The 17,666-nt window shown below is 33.3% G+C and overlaps 1 protein-coding gene across 12 annotated transcripts in view; it reads left to right on the top strand.

Annotated features, from left to right (window-relative positions):
- The window catches only part of LOC128242577 (small conductance calcium-activated potassium channel protein 2-like), a 120,056-nt gene that overhangs the window by 61,095 nt on the left and 41,295 nt on the right, over positions 1-17,666 (top strand). Inside the window, exon 1 of one of the 12 annotated variants that reach the window (XM_052959793.1) lies at positions 4,800-4,831. The exons of 10 other annotated variants lie outside the window; for them this stretch is intronic. Coding sequence is in view for 1 of the 2 variants with exons in the window: in XM_052959782.1 (XP_052815742.1) it covers positions 10,282-10,338 (57 nt within the window). In the remaining variant the exon portion in view is untranslated. Of the gene's footprint in view, positions 1-4,799; positions 4,832-10,009; positions 10,339-17,666 lie in introns of those variants that run through there. One more of the 12 variants, XM_052959782.1, reaches the window with a different exon arrangement.

Genomic DNA, 17,666 nt, shown 5'->3' with positions numbered 1-17,666 from the left:
ACTTATTTTTTGGGGTGAAAAAAGAAAACGTAATCAGGAAAGTTGAAATGAGTATAATCACACATTTGCTGAGTTACGGTCACGTGATTTGCTTAGTTTAAGAAAATGTATTTCGGCGTGAATAGGGGGTTAGGGTCATGTCATGAGTCATTTAGCATAAGTCTAAAAATACATGAAATCATCGCGACATTTATTGACGTAGTCGTGTAGGCAGGTCTTTGGCAGAATGTCTATTAAATAAGATACGTGGGCATTTAATGTGTGCTATCCAAAAGACTATGCGATATTGCTGAGATATTTTGAGATGAAAACAACTAAAGACCGATAAGTGTTCTATAATTATAGCAAAGTTTTTTTTAAGTTATTGAACAACTTAACATGCATACCATTATAGTTTAATCTAATGATGCACCAAGTTTCTAATTTAATTGATTAAATTGATGCAAAATAATGTAAAACGTTGTCTCTGCATTATCAATTAGATCAGTTTTATTGGAGTTTTCTGTCCTATTTCTTCGCAGAAATTCGATTATATATTATCTTTATAGTATTAATTTGTCGTCTCAGGTCTAGGTTATATTTGTTTGTATTTTTCTAAACATCCTGTTATGGTTTATTTTGGATAATGGGTTAATTTCAGACATTATTACGGCCTGCACGTTGGATGGGCCGTGAATTGAGTCATTCTGCGTAATAGAATACGTGAATTCGTTGCGACACTTATTGATGTAATCGTGTAGAATGCCCTTTAGCAAACTGTCTATTAAATCAAATACGTGGGCAGTTATTGTTCGTTTTCCAAAATGCCGAGCGGTATTGCTAGGATATTTTTGAAATGCAAACAGATAAATATCTCTTAGTAATCTATAATTTAGACAAGGCAAATATTTATCCAGACGATTTAATGGCTTGTTATTGATTTGAATGTTATTTTCAGATGAAAAACCACAACAAATCGGTATCATTTAACTTAATTTAATTTTGTAATATTCACGAACCAAAGTTCAATAACTTATTGTTACAAAACTTAATATCTTTGTACATGTTTGCTGCTATTGTAGACCCTTTCTGATATTATAATCCCTCGCCAAAATATTTCGATGAAGGGATAGAGCTCCAGGATCCATCCTCCCGCTGTCCGTTCAATTATCCGTCCGTCCGCAACCATTACTATGTAACTACTAAACATGTTTCAAGTGTGTATAAATGAAGTGCGCTGGTGTACTGCAAGATTCATTTTGATGGGTCATTTACACAATAATTATCGTTCTTTAACGAATGACAAAAGAACTAAACTTGTTCGAAGCTTTCACCATGTTATTCGTCGGCAGAAATGAATGAAACTTATGTAAAGTAAATTATTTTAATTCGATTTGTCTAGAACGGGTCATTTTATCACAAGAATAAGCGCCCATGAGATAATGAAAAAGGTTAATGAAAAAAGTCCTACACGTTACTATTTAAGTAATAGACAGACGAAATTAACGCTTACATGGGATGTAGTGCGGTGTTGCATCCACGTTTGTTGTAAAGATTTCTCCAGTACCATCAGAGGTAATTTCCCTTTAATAAATGATATCAGTATACTTGATTTTGTCCGGGGTGGATTAAAGTTTTGAGTTTTTACTTCAGTTTGATTTTGTTATGGAATATGTAAAAGCTGACAGGAAATTTAAATAAATGTAAATACCAAATCAACTATTATAATAACTAAAAGAATAAAACGGTCTTTCATATTACTTAAGAATATAAAGATTAATACTCGAAGGTTTCAGTCTTATTTGCCAAAAGAAATCTTAAGCATACTGTGTCGGTTCTTTTTCTTATGAATAATCAAAAGACATCATGAATTTCTGACATATTTGCTTTTTGTATACTCTGTATTATTGTTGTAAATACCGAGTGTGTTGAAAGAAAAAAGGCAATAAAATATGTTTAAATCAAATCAATTTCTGATATTTTGAAGATCTTCGGAAAAGACGTTTAAATTGAACATTTTGCAGTGTTACTATAATCGAAAATGTATTTTCCTTCATGCATTAATATACATATAAGCATTAAAAGTGACTGTCACAACCTTACATTTGAATTCAAATATTATATTTAAAGAGTGCATTTCTATTTTTTGATCACCAACGACGGAATAATACGATCGATCAACGAGGCAAAAGCAGGACCAATGTTTGTTTTTTTAAACGACACTAGCTGTGAGTTAAAAAATCACTTTAAATGTTTATTTATCTCCCGTATTGTACCATATTCTATAGGGCCGGAAGTCCATCCGTCTGTTTTCCACACTACCGGACTCACTGCAGTTGACAGATAAATGTCAAAGCCAAAGATTAAATGTCCGCTTCATTTCCCTCAAGACCCTGAAATGTTTTCGCTAATCTCGGGTAAAAGTAAACATATTTACACGACTTGCAGGCCCAATTTAGCAGGTATTACAGCTGGAGGTGAAGGTCGAAGTTCAAGATCAAACATTCGAGCCATAGATCTGATGTCCGACTCTTACAGGATTATTTATGAAACTTTATTGAAATGTTTACCTTATTGGGATGACGTTCAGACTCGACACAATTGCAAAGGACACAGTTTAAGGTAAAATGTTTAAGACATATATTTCGAGTCAGCTACATTCCTCAAAAGACCCGTGAAAAGTTTTCATGAAAGCCTTGTCAAATGTTTACTTCTTTGACACTGAATGGCAAGATTTGCTGTTGCGTCTGTCAAGTTAATTTTGATCTTCCTTCCTTATGTGTAGCATCCTGAATAATACCATAGTGGCAGTAGGCGGATATTTAAACACCCGCAAAAGTTTAAGAAAAACATAATGATAATGTCTAGTAGTTAATGATTGCCTGATTGCAATAACATTCATTTGGTTGATTTTTAGGGAGTATTATATTTATGGTTTTGTATTGCTCAAAAGATTGTCATGTTATGGAGTAAAATGAACGGTTCTCCTGTCTTGTGCGAATCTTTTTTATCGCGGTTATATATGTTCCGCCATGCATCGATCTGCGAATATCGAGTTAAGGCATGCTAAACGCAGTGTCCTTATTCGTTCGGGAAGTTGTAAAAAACATTTTTAATAGAAAATAGCATCTTTCCATGATACACAAGGGGGTATGAAATCGGTTTTCCCTTTGTTTCTAAACTCACACTCTTCTTAGCATGAATCTATCCAAACTTAACATGAAATGAGGAAAAACATAATAACGAAAATGGAACAAAGTCCAAACAAACAAAACGTTCATTACCTAATAACTACCTAATACCTAAATCTAACTACTTCGTTCACTGGTGAGACTATATTGTGCGGTTCGTTGCAACAATAACGCGTTTTTTATTTAAATTAATATCCTGAATTGGGAAAAGCGAAGTTTTAAACAAGACAAGAATATCACAATTTGAGAATCGCTGATCGATAACATAATGCAGCAATATCGCGGACACTATTTTGAATATGTATCATATTTTTTAATGTAGATTTTGTTCACACGTATTCATTTCCTTCATTTTAAATCTAAAACAATAATAACTTCCAACTAAATATTAAGGTCCACGTACATATTGGTTATTATAGTGTACATTTGAAACTTGAATGGGGGGGGGGGCATCTTAGACGCAGTATCTTTTTATATCAAATGTGGCGCCAAGCCATTCATCACATTCTTATTTAAGAGGTTCTAGGCCACCAAAAATTGCGAAAACATTTGTATGTACCGCCTTGCAAGATATTGATGATCTGTCGCAGGACTATAGATAAAATATCGATAAAGAAAAATTTATCAAAATAATAAAGTAATAATAGAAGAAAGCTAGAGTACCACACTTTTGGCCAGTTGAGAAAAAACAAACAAGTAATGGAACACGACTGTGATTCTCTTGTTGTTATAATTGAACATGTAAAATAAATATCTGTTTGTTTGTGTCCATCATTTCATTAGTTTTGTGCATACATCATGTTGGTTCGTTTATAAACGCGCTTGTAATTTGCGGGCACATTCATCTTACAATTCAGCAATCAGTAAGCCATACCCTTATCAAAATGATATAATTGTCCCTAGGAATCGTTATTAAAAACTGTTATAGATGGTAAAATGAGATACCAATCAACAAGATTTATGCGTAAGAAATATGCATAAAACATAAAACGAAAGTCTTTTTATTATAAAATGAGGAAGGGGCACTTCTGCATGTCAATGTTCATTTCATTATGAGTATATTTTATGTCCTCGCATTGACATTTAACGATCTGTTAAAATATAGAATGTATTTATCTCCTGAGAGTTTGAAGGACAAACAGAAAAATTATGGATACTGTTCTGATGAATGATCACGAATATTCATCATTTACTAGTAATTGAACAAACGAACATCAAAAGAATCTCAGCATAAAAGAATTAGTTTACAAGCTCGCTCTAAAATGACACATAGAATTGACATTCATGTCTACAACATTTATACGAAGAAAGCATGCGTTAAGTTCATATCGAAGTGCTTTGTCCCTGGAAAAGATCGATCCCTAATCTTATTTAACCTTTAAGAGATCCTATTTTCTAAGATAGCTGAACATGTGTTGCCGTCTTGCCTTTTATATATACAGAAACGGCAAACAATATTTAATTATCAATATGTTTGTCCACAAATTCTTATCTTAGTTTTGTACAGAAGTGAGTTAATTAACCATTTTCTTCGTTATTATCTGGATAGTATGGCGTACGACTTTTCAGGAATAAGGTACGAAAAAGGGAATGTAAAACTGTGAAGATAGTTTTAGTCTTCAAAACTATAAGGTTGCATTATGTCAAAATCGGGCTAATCTGTAAGTACTTTCTGAGTATTGTTTTACTTTGTCTGTATTAACAGAATAATATTCCGAGTATTAGTATCGTCGTCGTCGATGGAGTCGTTGGTATTGCGCAAAATGATTAACCAAATCATATATTATTACTTGTAAAAACGTTAACACGAATCATGGTACCAGTGTACACACTGCCAATTAGTACATTTGCAAAGTCCCAGGAATCTTGTTATAAAGTTGTCGAGTTATGCCCATTGAACGACTTGAAAACGAAGAGCTATTGTTGTTGTTTTATTCAAATAAAATTACTAAATAAATATGCCCGATAATTCGACCTATTTCTAGAAGATTCAATGCTTGTACACACGTGAGCGAGAAATATACATTTAAACATAAAAGTCAAGTTATGTCGTTCTGTATAAAAATGACAAATTCCCTTGTCAATATACGGGTATAAAATTGCTTATCTTACAATATTCAAGAAGTAATGAACATCAACAGTATTGACACTCAATCTATCAACAACACCGGCAATGGTGCAACGCTATAGTCAATTTCAATAGAATTGTCATTATTCGACAGAGACCGTCTTTTATTTAATTTTCCCCTATACACATTGCAAATGCCTCTGAATATTGTGCTTCTGGCACGTTGTTATTATGCCAGGTGATTTAAGCGTTTATTTTACCTCCACGTCTCCACCGGAACCACTGCACTTTGGATCCATTAAAGCATTTCAACGAACATCAAGCGCAAAGAACTGCACCATTATTCTTGAAAACAATTCTTGCGATTTGATTGAATCCCAAATAATGTTATATGAAAATAATGTCATAAAATACATATATTTATGATTCCGACCTCACGTCAGTAAACTGCAACTTCGTCTCATTTTTTAACAATTAAGGCATATAATAAGATATTAATTTTTGTTTTTTTATGAAAAAGGAAAACGGGAATCAGGAAAGTTTGCCAGGTCGATTGTGTTATTTTTAGAAATTATTTTGGCCTGAATAAGGGTTGGGGTAATGGGTTGAGTAATTTAGCATAAGTCTAAAAATACATGAACTCATCGCCTCATTTATTGACTTAGTCGTGTAGACAACCCTTTGGCAGAATGTCTTTGAATTTAAATACGTAGGCATATGTTTTCTATTTAAAAGACCGAATGGTATTGCTGGGATATTTTGAAAACAACTTCTACTTGTTTTCTATTCTTTAAGCAAAGGTTATGCATAATTTAAGTTATTGAACTGTTTAACATTCATACCATAATATGGTGAATCAGCTAAAGCTGGTTAAATGATGCAAGTGCAAGTGCTTCCTGCATTATCAAATTGATCATTTTTATTGCAGTTGTCTGTCTTATTTCTTCTCAGAAATTCGATTGTTTATTATCTTTATGGTGTTGATTTGTTTTTCCTGAACTTAGTTTAATTTGTTTGGATTCTTCTAAACTTGCTTTATTGTTGTGTTTTAATAATAACTCTTCTAGAGTCTCATAATGTATCTTTCAGCTGATGTGATAAATTTATTATCCCCCGCCGAAAGATTTCGGTCAAGGATTATAAATTTTGCTTTGTCCGTCCTTCCGTCTTCTTACTATATAAGTAATGATTTAACGAATTCATGGACATTTTTAAATTGGGTATAACCAAAATGCGCTTGTCCATGCTCACGATTTATTGGATCGGGTCAGGCATATAAGATTTATTGCCCTTTAATACATGAAAACAACTCAAATTTGTCTGTTCGGAGCAGTCACTATGTTATAAATTAAACTTAAGTGATTTGTGTAAAAGCATACTTCGATGGTGCTTGCTCTAGATTAGCCTAGATCTGGTCAGTAAATCAAGAGTAATTGCCCATTTATTGATGAAAACAACTACAGCTATTATGTCCAGAAACATTCGAATGTAACTAATTAACATATATTCATGAAACGTTTGTGGAGCGTGTATGAATTAACTTTGGTGATGGCAAAATATACAGTTGTAGTATAAAAAGTAAACCGTTTTTAAAAGGGGTGCGAACCCACGCCTGTAAAAACAAGAATAAAACAACCGGCGCCTTCACCACTAGGCACCATGGATTTAAACAGAGATGATATACAAAGGAATACGTTGATGTTTTAACAAACCATTGATAATAAAAAAACTATATTTGAGTAAATATTAACATTTTCTGAAGAATTCCAGCCTTTGTAACACTCCTTATGATTTGTCTAACTTTATTTCGTCATCCAAAAAATGAATTTTGCAAAAGCATACATTCTATATAACAAATTGACAAAAAAAAAAAAACGAAATCTATATCATGCACACCATATTGCACATGTGATGTCTATATTGAGTCAGTATCATCATAGTTATGTCCCTTTAATGAATGCAATAATTATTCTAGATTTCGTCCTTTTTATGCGATAAGTATTGTTCTTGATTGCGTTAACTTTATAGAGTACTCGTTGTTTCAAGTTTTCGAGATGCTCGGTCCTACAGCGATGAATCCTTCGGCTCTGGACTTTGCTTGTGGGGACTTAAATGAAATTTGATTTTGTGACGTTTTCATCATTTATTTTATCTTGCATCATTTTTCTTTCAAGTATTGTGTAGTTCTTTCCAGCCGTTCATAATTATTATTTATTCGATCACAGTTGTTTAGACAAAGAAGTTTTTATTCTGAAGACGTTTGAAGCTGCCTGTAACTTATTTTTTATGAACATGTCAGGATCCTTTTGACAGAAATACACAAGTATAAACTTGATCTTGCTTGCTTGATGAAATATATAAGCAATTAAACATATCATTAATTCTAATCAAAATACTATAAGGGAAATAAACTTTGATGTTGGAAAAAGTTAAAATCAGCCATTATTTTAACTAAAAGGAAACATCGGTTAAGCCCGGCTTTAGATTATTTAGTTAATGATGGTTTTAACCTTATTTACAGAACTTCTACATGTTCTATAGCATACATTGTCTGGAAAATTCCAATTTCAAATTTCACAACAGCCAACATTAAATACTTATATTTATGATATATTTGTATGGTTATGAAATTTTAATTAACTTTGATGCAAAGGTTTAAATTGAAGATCTTCTAAGCTAGATACGCAGGGTAATTGTAATCCATTTTCTCTTCATCCATTATAAATCATGAACAGGGCCAATATTGACGCGCAATTTCACGTCCATACCATGCACATCCCAATACTCACATTTTTCCTTACTGGTTGCCACTTTCGTGTGTTTAGGTTTTGATTCCCATTGGCACATTGTAGTTATAGAAGTGTTCAATAATGGCTGGACAATGCAATTGATCACCAAGACAAAAACACCAAGGTTTTAAGCACAAAAATATCTTACGTTTCCTTTTTGAGACAAGAATAGCTTATGTGAATGTGTCAATACAGATCGTTTACTCTGGCTAACATACGTAAACAAACAAGAAAACAAGACTAATCGAGAAATAACCGCCTTTCACTGGTACACGTTGAAATAATTGCAAGACCATTGAAGTAACACTATTTATCAGGGGAAAGATGAGTGAACACTAATCGGAATAAGATTGCAAATAATTCCCCGGAATCGACAGCCACATATCAAGTTTCCATATGGAATTGATCAGTCTTAATATCCTTCTGTAAGTGTTCATATCGCCAGAGGGCAAGATTGCCCGTTCCGTCCTTCATCCCCATAAGTTGTTTTTGATCGCCTCATAATAAAGCAAATTTGATAGCATATCTTTATAAACTATGCGCTTCTGTAAATTTTTGGGAAAATGTGCAGTTAGTGAACTCATGTGGCACAAACCGAGCATTTATATACAAATATATTTCGAAGCGTTTCCAGACAGTCTTTGATTATTGGTGACGTTTTATGTTCCGCGCTAAGTTTATGTTAGGTCTTAACATAAGCAGGGTCTTCTAGTTTCCTAGGGCTTGTCATTGTACTTTGTATTGTGTTAACGAAGGTAATGGGAGAAAGAAGGAAAAGCCTGTTTTGTGTGATTCTTATTGGTCAAGGTCTTCTCTACTGTCAACCGTGGGCTGAACAATGAACAGGGCGTATAGACACATGACGGTCGCAATATCTCTGCAATTACGGTATTGGTTCGAAAATAGTCTCTGTTTTAAATAATCATCGAGTGATATTACATCCTTTGCACTGTGTTATTACATGTTTTTTCGTGTAGAATTTCAGATCTTTCTAAGCATAAATCTGTATGATAAAGCCCAAATATAGGCCTTATCAGATTAAAAAATGAGTAGGAAAGAACTCATCAAGGAACAAAAGACAATCTAATTATACGATCAATACCGCCTTACTTAATCTAGCTATTTCATTCATTTCTCAGACTACTATACGGTTCGTTAAAAAACGCCGTGCTTTTCCAGTTAATTTCATTTATTTAACAGATAAAATAGTAGTATTAGTGGTGACAAAATTAACCATATCAGTGAATCGCTGATCGATTTAATGTCTATCAAATCGAGTCATTTATGGGATAATTCTGCAATACTTGGGTACTTCAAAGTTAATTATGAAACTTCCGCCTTAATATGGAGGCGGTCTTAAAAACGACAGATAGATGATGAATTAAATAAAAGGTTTAAATACAGTACAATGTCTACGTGTGTTATATTCTTTACAATTAGAAACCCTCATACGCAATTATTTTTACTAAAACTTGGTGTTTCAACCCTCTGCGATAAAAACTATACCGATCTTAACCTTACAGTGCAGTACAAATAATCTTCACAACAATTTGTATATCATACCAGAGAATCAGTTTCAGAAAAAGAAAAATCTAAAAAACCAATTTCCGTACTCCGGCTTTTGGTTCACCAAATTTAAATAAGGCCTTTCTCAGTAATGCTATTAAATTCTTTCCATCGTAGAACAAATGACGTTGATTGTGCCCAAAAGCTTAATTTGCCTCAGGATTTCACAAGATACGTTTACGTTTGCCAAAGGTTGACATCTTACCGGTATTATTTCGGATTCTGTCACATCAAATGTATTAATGCCTCTCCATGTTTAATGATCAGAACATTACAAGAAATCCTTCATACAGTGCGGCCTTTAACGTAATCTATATTTCTCACTCATTTATCGGAACTTCACAGCATTGATGAAGCACATACGGTTTTGTTCCGGACGGAGTCTGTAGCGTTAGGCATTGGAGTTTCTATTGGTGTGGACCATAGCAGTATTTTATTTTGCAGCTTGTGTTCGTAGTTTGTGGTGTATTTTGACAACATGGTGCCATGCGAGGCTATAAACGAATGCTTAATTATTTAAATGGATAGTTTCTCCAGTGTTGTAATTGTGCAACAACTTCAAATCAGCGTCGTGACTGATAAAATGATATATAATGATATATAGAATAAAAAGGCAATTGGAAAACATCATCAGATCATATTTAGAGATTTGTGTACACTTTTAAACGAGAAGGTGAATGTTTGAAAAATGGATAAGTTCATGGACCGAAGGCTTCGAGTTCGTCAGATTGCAATCAACTTTTTGGTAGGTCGTGTTCTTTTTACAATTCATCAAATGTTACAAGCTAATATATTAAATTTGAACTCAGAAGGAAGTTGCTTCATAAAAAATTGCTCATTTTAATAATATGACCAGATATGTTTAAATAAAATAAATGTTACTGTGATTGAATTGTGATTTGGGGTAGCCGGTTTAGCTTGATATTTTTTATAATAAACATAGTTCACTACTTTTTAAGATTTAGCTTCATAAATCACACGAAATCACTATGACAAACGAGACCAACATGTTGTAATCATTACAACTGAAAGTAACAACTATTTCTTAAGGACCACAATACCAATATTAGTAATAGCAAAACCCTGCATAAGTAAAACATTTATTTCAAGTATTCTTGACATCGTGACTCAGATTTGGGGCATGTTAGTTTGAATTACAAAGCGAAGAATTGCAAGAATTGGCAAAACATTACCATTTGCATGGACATCTGAGACACTCATCTGAATACTGCAGTATTTATGTACAGGCTGTTGCAACTTTATGATACACATTGAGGTTCTGTCGAAGTTAATTGAACGATTTGCTTATTCAATTAACTTTTCGACACCAACTCAAATTGCAGAGAGTTTTTAAGATGAAAATAGTTCCCATGAATTGAAATCAGATGATTGCAAATATCTAAATTTCTTTCACGCTCTGTGAAAATATTCGCGATGGATCTTCTCGAAGGAAATAAATATGAGTTAAAATATTTTGCAATTCAATCAATCGTTTGAAACTAAGTGGGTATTAAAAAGCCCAAACGCCATAAAAAACATGAGTAATACAAACGATCGTTAATACATGAAAGCAAAATATATGGTGACAAATTTGCCGTAAGAAGAACTGATTCCGAGGGAAAGCGCCTATAATTGGCGACATAAAGCTCCAACCACTGGCGAAATCATCATCAATAGGCGACAATTAGAACTGCTTCCGAGGAAAGCGCCATCTATTGGCGACATGATGTGCCAACAATTGTCATCGTAAAGCGCCAACAATAGGCGGCATATATTAGAACTTATTCTTAGGAAAGCGCCATTATTTGGCGACATAAGGTACAAACAAATGGCGACGTAAATCGCCATCATTTGACGACATTAAATGCCAGTCATTGGCGACAAAAAGCGCCAACAATATGCGTTATAAGAACTTATGCAATGACATTTATTTCATTATATCCTCCGCATGGGAGATTTGAACACAATACGGCAATAGGAGGCCAACACATACGACGATAGAATATGACAAAAAGTAATAAACATGAGATCACGCACGAACAATGGTAACGTGATATTATGCAACACTGATTGCACTCACTTATATATAATAAAAGATGGCACTATTTGAGCAAAACAAATGCATAAAATGATATGAATGTAATGCAAAAAACAAGTAGTAATCGATAGACAAAAGCCAAAAACAACAATAAACAAAATACGAATTAATAATTTTCCAAGGTATAAGTGTTTGTTGAAGGGTCGAAATCTTTAACTTATTTAAAAAACAACAAAAAAAAACAAAGGGGCTTTCGGCGCCGGTGATGATATTATCTGTCGTTCGTTAAATTAGCGAAATGTATATCAGCTACAGTTAAGTCCCTTTGATATATCCAAGTGTGTAACTGCGTAGTCCGTTACCAAAAGTAAATTTAACCGGAGAAGCATCAGTTATATGAGTAAAATGGAAAATATTGATCACTGTGAATGGGCATTTATTGAAAATGTTATAAAAATAAAAACATCTGTTAAACGAGTATGCCAGTTGGGATCGCAAATCGCAGAAATGCAAGCATTGAAAAATCATTAATATTTGCATGGACGTCTTAGACACTAGTCGGAATACTTCACATTTTATGTACAGGCTGTTGCAGCTTTATGAGACACATCGAGGTTATGTTAAAGCTATATGGATTGGTTGCTTAACCATTTAACGTTTTGACACCAACTTAAATTGCAGAGTGTTTTTAAGATGAAAAGAAATCCCTGGAATTTAAAACAGATGTTTACAAATATCTTAATTTCTTTCTATTTCTGTACAAATAGTCGCGATTTGTCTTCGCGAAGAGAGCCAATAGCATGGAATGGCGCAAGTCAGCAAAATCACACATAACCGATATCGAACTAGTTTATTTCAAATATCGTCCCGATGATCAACATTTATATCATATATTGCTTTTCCCATCGGATGGAATACGGACCTTTATCCTTGTACCGATTTTCCTTGTATATTATATTTTTGGGCACATAAGATAATTTGTATTTCTATTAATATATTTGTTTTTCTAAACCTTAAAGTGTACATCTGTTTGTGTTTGTACGTTCAAGTAACACGATTCCTTTAAAGAATGCATTGTAAGCATACATGTACAAGCTAAGATTAGCAGTTGTTTGACACATATTATGATTTCAATTGGTTTACTGATATATATCAACAACAGAATTACAGTTTCGCAAGACGTTTTCTTTGATTATACTTGATATATTAGAAATTATACGCGTAGCAGCCTTAAATTTAACCAAGATCAAACTCAAAGACAGCTCAACAAAATATAAAACTTGACAAAACTATCAAACTATCGTCATTAAATTTAATTGAATGGTCTAATTATCAGTTGAATGTTTTAACTATTTCGCATTGCACTATTTCACTATTGCATTTGTTAATATTTTCATCCGCCAAAACCACTATACGTGCACATTTCGAGCAGATGTTTTAGTGATTGCCATACAACTTTAGTGCTCCAAATCAATTTTGCTTTCTGTATATAATTCAATGGTGGGCGTTACCGTCTAAACTCTGAGGAAATTGCTTGGTGAGTTCAGAAAAAAAATTGTTTCCTCAATAAGTTGAAATATTTCGATGATAAACAAATACCTTAAACTTGAATGTGTGCTTGAACTTGATCCAGTGTGGTCTTTGATAAATGCAAAGAAACAAAAGTTTCCTGGTATTCAGTGTATTCAATTCTGCAGTAAACAATGTGCTACCTCTTGAACCTGGCGCTGTGATGAACTATTTGTAAATTGAACCATAAATATAACTTCGCTAAGATTGAATAATATCATTAAAGGTTTATAATGAATAAGTGTATGAAGCAAGCATATGATTTATATGTCATTTCACTCAGGTGTTAGAAAATTATTATTGATTGTTGCGTTGGGAATCTGTTAAGGAACAAATGTTCTGGAATTGGATTTACGTGCAGACGTCTAAATGACATTACATCCATGTAAAAGCATATTCAACTTTTTATTCAATGATTCCAAAACTCTTACTTAATTAAATCTACGCCAATCGCGTCATAAACGTTAATTTAACATACGATGATTCCTTTCTGATATTTACAAAGCATGCCTCGTTTGCAGTAAAAACCAATGGCGAAACAACCTATTTGTACTCAAGGCAAGACATTTTAATTGTATCATTTACGACTCACCTGAGAGCCATGTTTCGTAACAAAAATAAAATAATTAATTATGGCTGTGCACAAAGACTAGAAATTAACGGACCAGAATAAAGCCCTCAATGGAATTGAAGAGTTTGCAACTAAAACTATTTGCACTTGTGCTTCAACAGACAGAGGAGATTATTAAAAAAATAATGCACAGTTAGATCAGCAAGCCTATGCTTTTCACAGATTGAAAAATATCTGCATCAAATAAAAGTTTTTTTATTAAATGGTGTATGTTAAAAAGGAGTTTGTAAACAAACCGAACCTAAGGAAGCGAGTTGCTAATGGTGAACATTTTACACAAATGTATGTTTTGGGATCCAAGCACGCCCTTAGTCTGTTCTTAATGTTCTAAACCCAAACGTGCAAATCACAGTTTTGTTGTGAAATTGTTACTACTTGACTTTTAAGGTGAACTTGATTCAAACAACAGGTTATGCCATTAAAATGCAAATATTTCCCCAAACAAAATAATAAACTGTTTTACCTTTAGTGTATTTTTTTAATTGTTATATATCTTGAAAGAAAAACCTAACGCTTTAAAATAAGGTTTTCATTATAAACTTATTATAAACTTATGTTTGTTTATGTTCATTCTACAATATACCAAAGAAGATTTTGAAAAACCAACTGAAGTTTCAATATCTTCATTGCAGAATATGTATTATATTACATTAAGCATGCCAATGTCTTCCAGTCGGACAAAACGGTTGGCTAGATAGTTGATTTTAAGAAAAAGGTACAATTTGAATCTTGTTTTTTCGGCCCCAGTAGGTCTTTGTTACTCCTCGATCGAGATTTGTAACATTTGATCTGTTATTTATCATCCCGTGTTATAACAGTATTCATGTCAGCTCTTTACTATACCACATAATGCTGGTGTTTTCTTGGTGTGTTTTTTCAATATATTAAAATGCTCATTCATTGGCTACACTGAATTGTCATTTTTTATCTCTACTTTACGATTAAGATGTCAGAGAAAAAAAGACAATTGATTTAACAATGTGACAAAGTTTGTTTTGCAATACAGTATGTTTATCCACATTTGGAATGCTGGTTTACGCTCGGTAGAGATAGTTCAGATAATCGTCCAGTCGAAAAAAATGTTTGATTAAATTCTGGGTAAAATCAAGCGAAACACCCTCTGGATATGTTTTACTGAAATAGAATTGTGCCCTATGGAATCGCTTTAGATGCATTATTTAAGCCTGTTGTCTTCCCTTTTCTTATTCAGATTTCTAGCCAAGTAATTTAATTAAAATCAATAGCACAGAAGAAGTGAACTGAACTCTGCCTAATATTGTTTAAGTTCTCTAACGGTTAAAGCTGCACTCTCCCAGATTGACAGTTTTGATACTTTTTTAGCTTTTGCCTCAGAATCAGCTGGCTTTGGAATCAATGCCTTCAATACAGTTATATAAGATAACTGAAAAAAAAACTATTTTAATTGTTTGGGAAACTGCCGAAAATAACAGTTTTTCATAAAGCGTTAGTAACGCTTTTAGCCATTTAAATATGAAATAACTGCGATCTGATCCTTTGTCAGTAGTCTTGTATCATTGGTTTTAAGAAATTTACGCATATATTGCCTGTTGGTTCACTCCAAGACAAAAAAGGTAAATCTGTTATAGTGCAGCTCTAAAATCCGTTTTATTTCGGATTCTGCCACATCGAATGAATTCATGTCACCTCCCTGTTCAACGATCCGTAATTTCTCACTCAAGACTCGGAACATCGCGACAAAATTGTTGAATTATAAGGTGTTAGGTTTGGGATTGAATAAGGTCTGCCTATAGTCTCCGTTCATTTCAGGTCTTTTGTCAAGAGACGAATTTTCGCTCTGCGAGGAGGGTTGTCATTATATAGATGTTATTTCGTTTTTGTGACATCGAATGTGTTGATGTCACCTCCATGATTAACGATGAGTGAACTACAAGAACTTATTTCTCACTAACTTATCGGAATCTCACAGCTAAGCTAAAAGGTTTATACAGAATTTGTGGACTGATTTCTGTCTATTCTCTCCGTTTCTCTGCGAGTATATTTTTCGTGAAATTTCTACGTTCTCTAAAAGTGGACAACATTTTTATTTGTAAATAACAAGAACACCTCTCACTCACTAAGTAGAATGTTGCTACTTTAAGTTTAATTAAAATATTTCAACAGATAGAGTGGACTCCGAGTTTCATTTTCAAGATAGTTTTACGTTCTCTTATGGTTAACATTATAACGATGTAAGTTTGGACTTTGTCACATCATTTCTCCTCCTTGTTCAAGGATCTGTTTAAGCCGAGAACTCATTTCTCACTCAATAATCTTAACTTGATGCTAAGATGTTTCAAGATCCTTTCACGTTTTACGTTGTCCAAAGGTTCAACATAATAACGATGCTATTTCGGATTTTGTCACATCGAATGTATCAATGTCTCCCCCTGTCATTAAACTACAAGAAGCCTTCATACTGTCAGTCCTGATAGGTAATCTACATTTATCACTCACTGATGGGAACTACACAAAAAACCAAATCATACGAGTTTCTATTGCTGTATACTTTGGCAAAATGGTAAAAGTTGCTTATGTCATGTGGCTTGTCGTTGTGGGATTATAACTTTTGTAAACCATATTTAGAACTTTAACCAATCAATTACAATCGAACCTCCTTGGCTAGAACTCCCAGGGTTGGGGAAAGTACATCGATTTTCGGCCCTTTGCATTCAATTCGACCAATGAGAAAACGATTAAAGCGATTTCGACCCATAGTGGTTCGACTGAATTGTGCATAAGTCTTACCACTTAGAACGAATATCAGATGAAGGTATATCTCACGTTTGTAATGAAGACACACAATTTTTATTTCATATAACGACAATTCCAGAAAGTCTTCTATAACATATCAATTTTCATTCTCCTGCTTTGGTTACCCAAATCTAAATTAGGCTTTTATAAGTAATTTAATAAAAAATAATTATCAGCGTAGAGCAATTAACGTAGATCGTTACCAAAATTTCGTTTGCCTCCGCAATTTTTCCCAAAACTTTTAAATTCTGAAGAGGTCGACTTCCTACTGGTATATGTCGAATTTCTTTGAGGTCGAAACACATTATTAATATCACCACTTACGCAGACATTCATAATATCACAAGAACCCCTTTGTGCTGTCCGTCCTGCCGGGAAATATGCAGTTCTCACTCACTAATCGGACTTTAGTAGCACATGTGAATCTAATATGGTTTTGTTCGGACTAAATCATTCAAATGGAGTTTGCATCGTTGGGAATTGGAGTTACTAATGATGTGTTTTTTGTCCATAACAAATTGGTGCTTTGAGAGGCCAGACGAGAATGAATAGTCGTTTGAAAAGATATGTTTAACGATGTTTTAATTGTTTCACTCGTTTAAAAAACACAGTCATAAAATATTTAGATAACTGTGTGCACTTTTAAAAAAAAAAATGAATGTTAAAAATGGGTATATTCATTGACCGAAGGCTTCGAATTCGACAGATTGTAATCGATGTTTTGATAGGCCTTATTTTCATTTTTAATAGCCTATAATTTGTTTTAATGATGGAAGCTAATCTCTTGATAGGTAACATTTTGATAGAAAACTCCAGATTGAATTATTATTTAGTTATGTTTTATCACGATTTAAGACACAGCGATATGATATGGCTGCCAGCTTAGTAATGATAATTAAACAATAAAGTGACACTGTGATTTAATTTTGTGAGTGTGAATTTGTTTTGTAGAATGTTTAACTTCAGATAGATACCATACCTTTTTCAAACTTTTTACTGAACTCCTATTTCCTTTTCTTTTAAAGATTAAGATTCATGGACTTGAATCACTATGAGAACTGAC

The sequence above is a fragment of the Mya arenaria genome, chromosome 8 (genome assembly GCF_026914265.1).
Source record: "Mya arenaria isolate MELC-2E11 chromosome 8, ASM2691426v1".
Classification (NCBI taxonomy): Eukaryota; Metazoa; Mollusca; class Bivalvia; order Myida; family Myidae; genus Mya; species Mya arenaria.
This window is presented reverse-complemented; position numbering and strand designations above follow the sequence as displayed.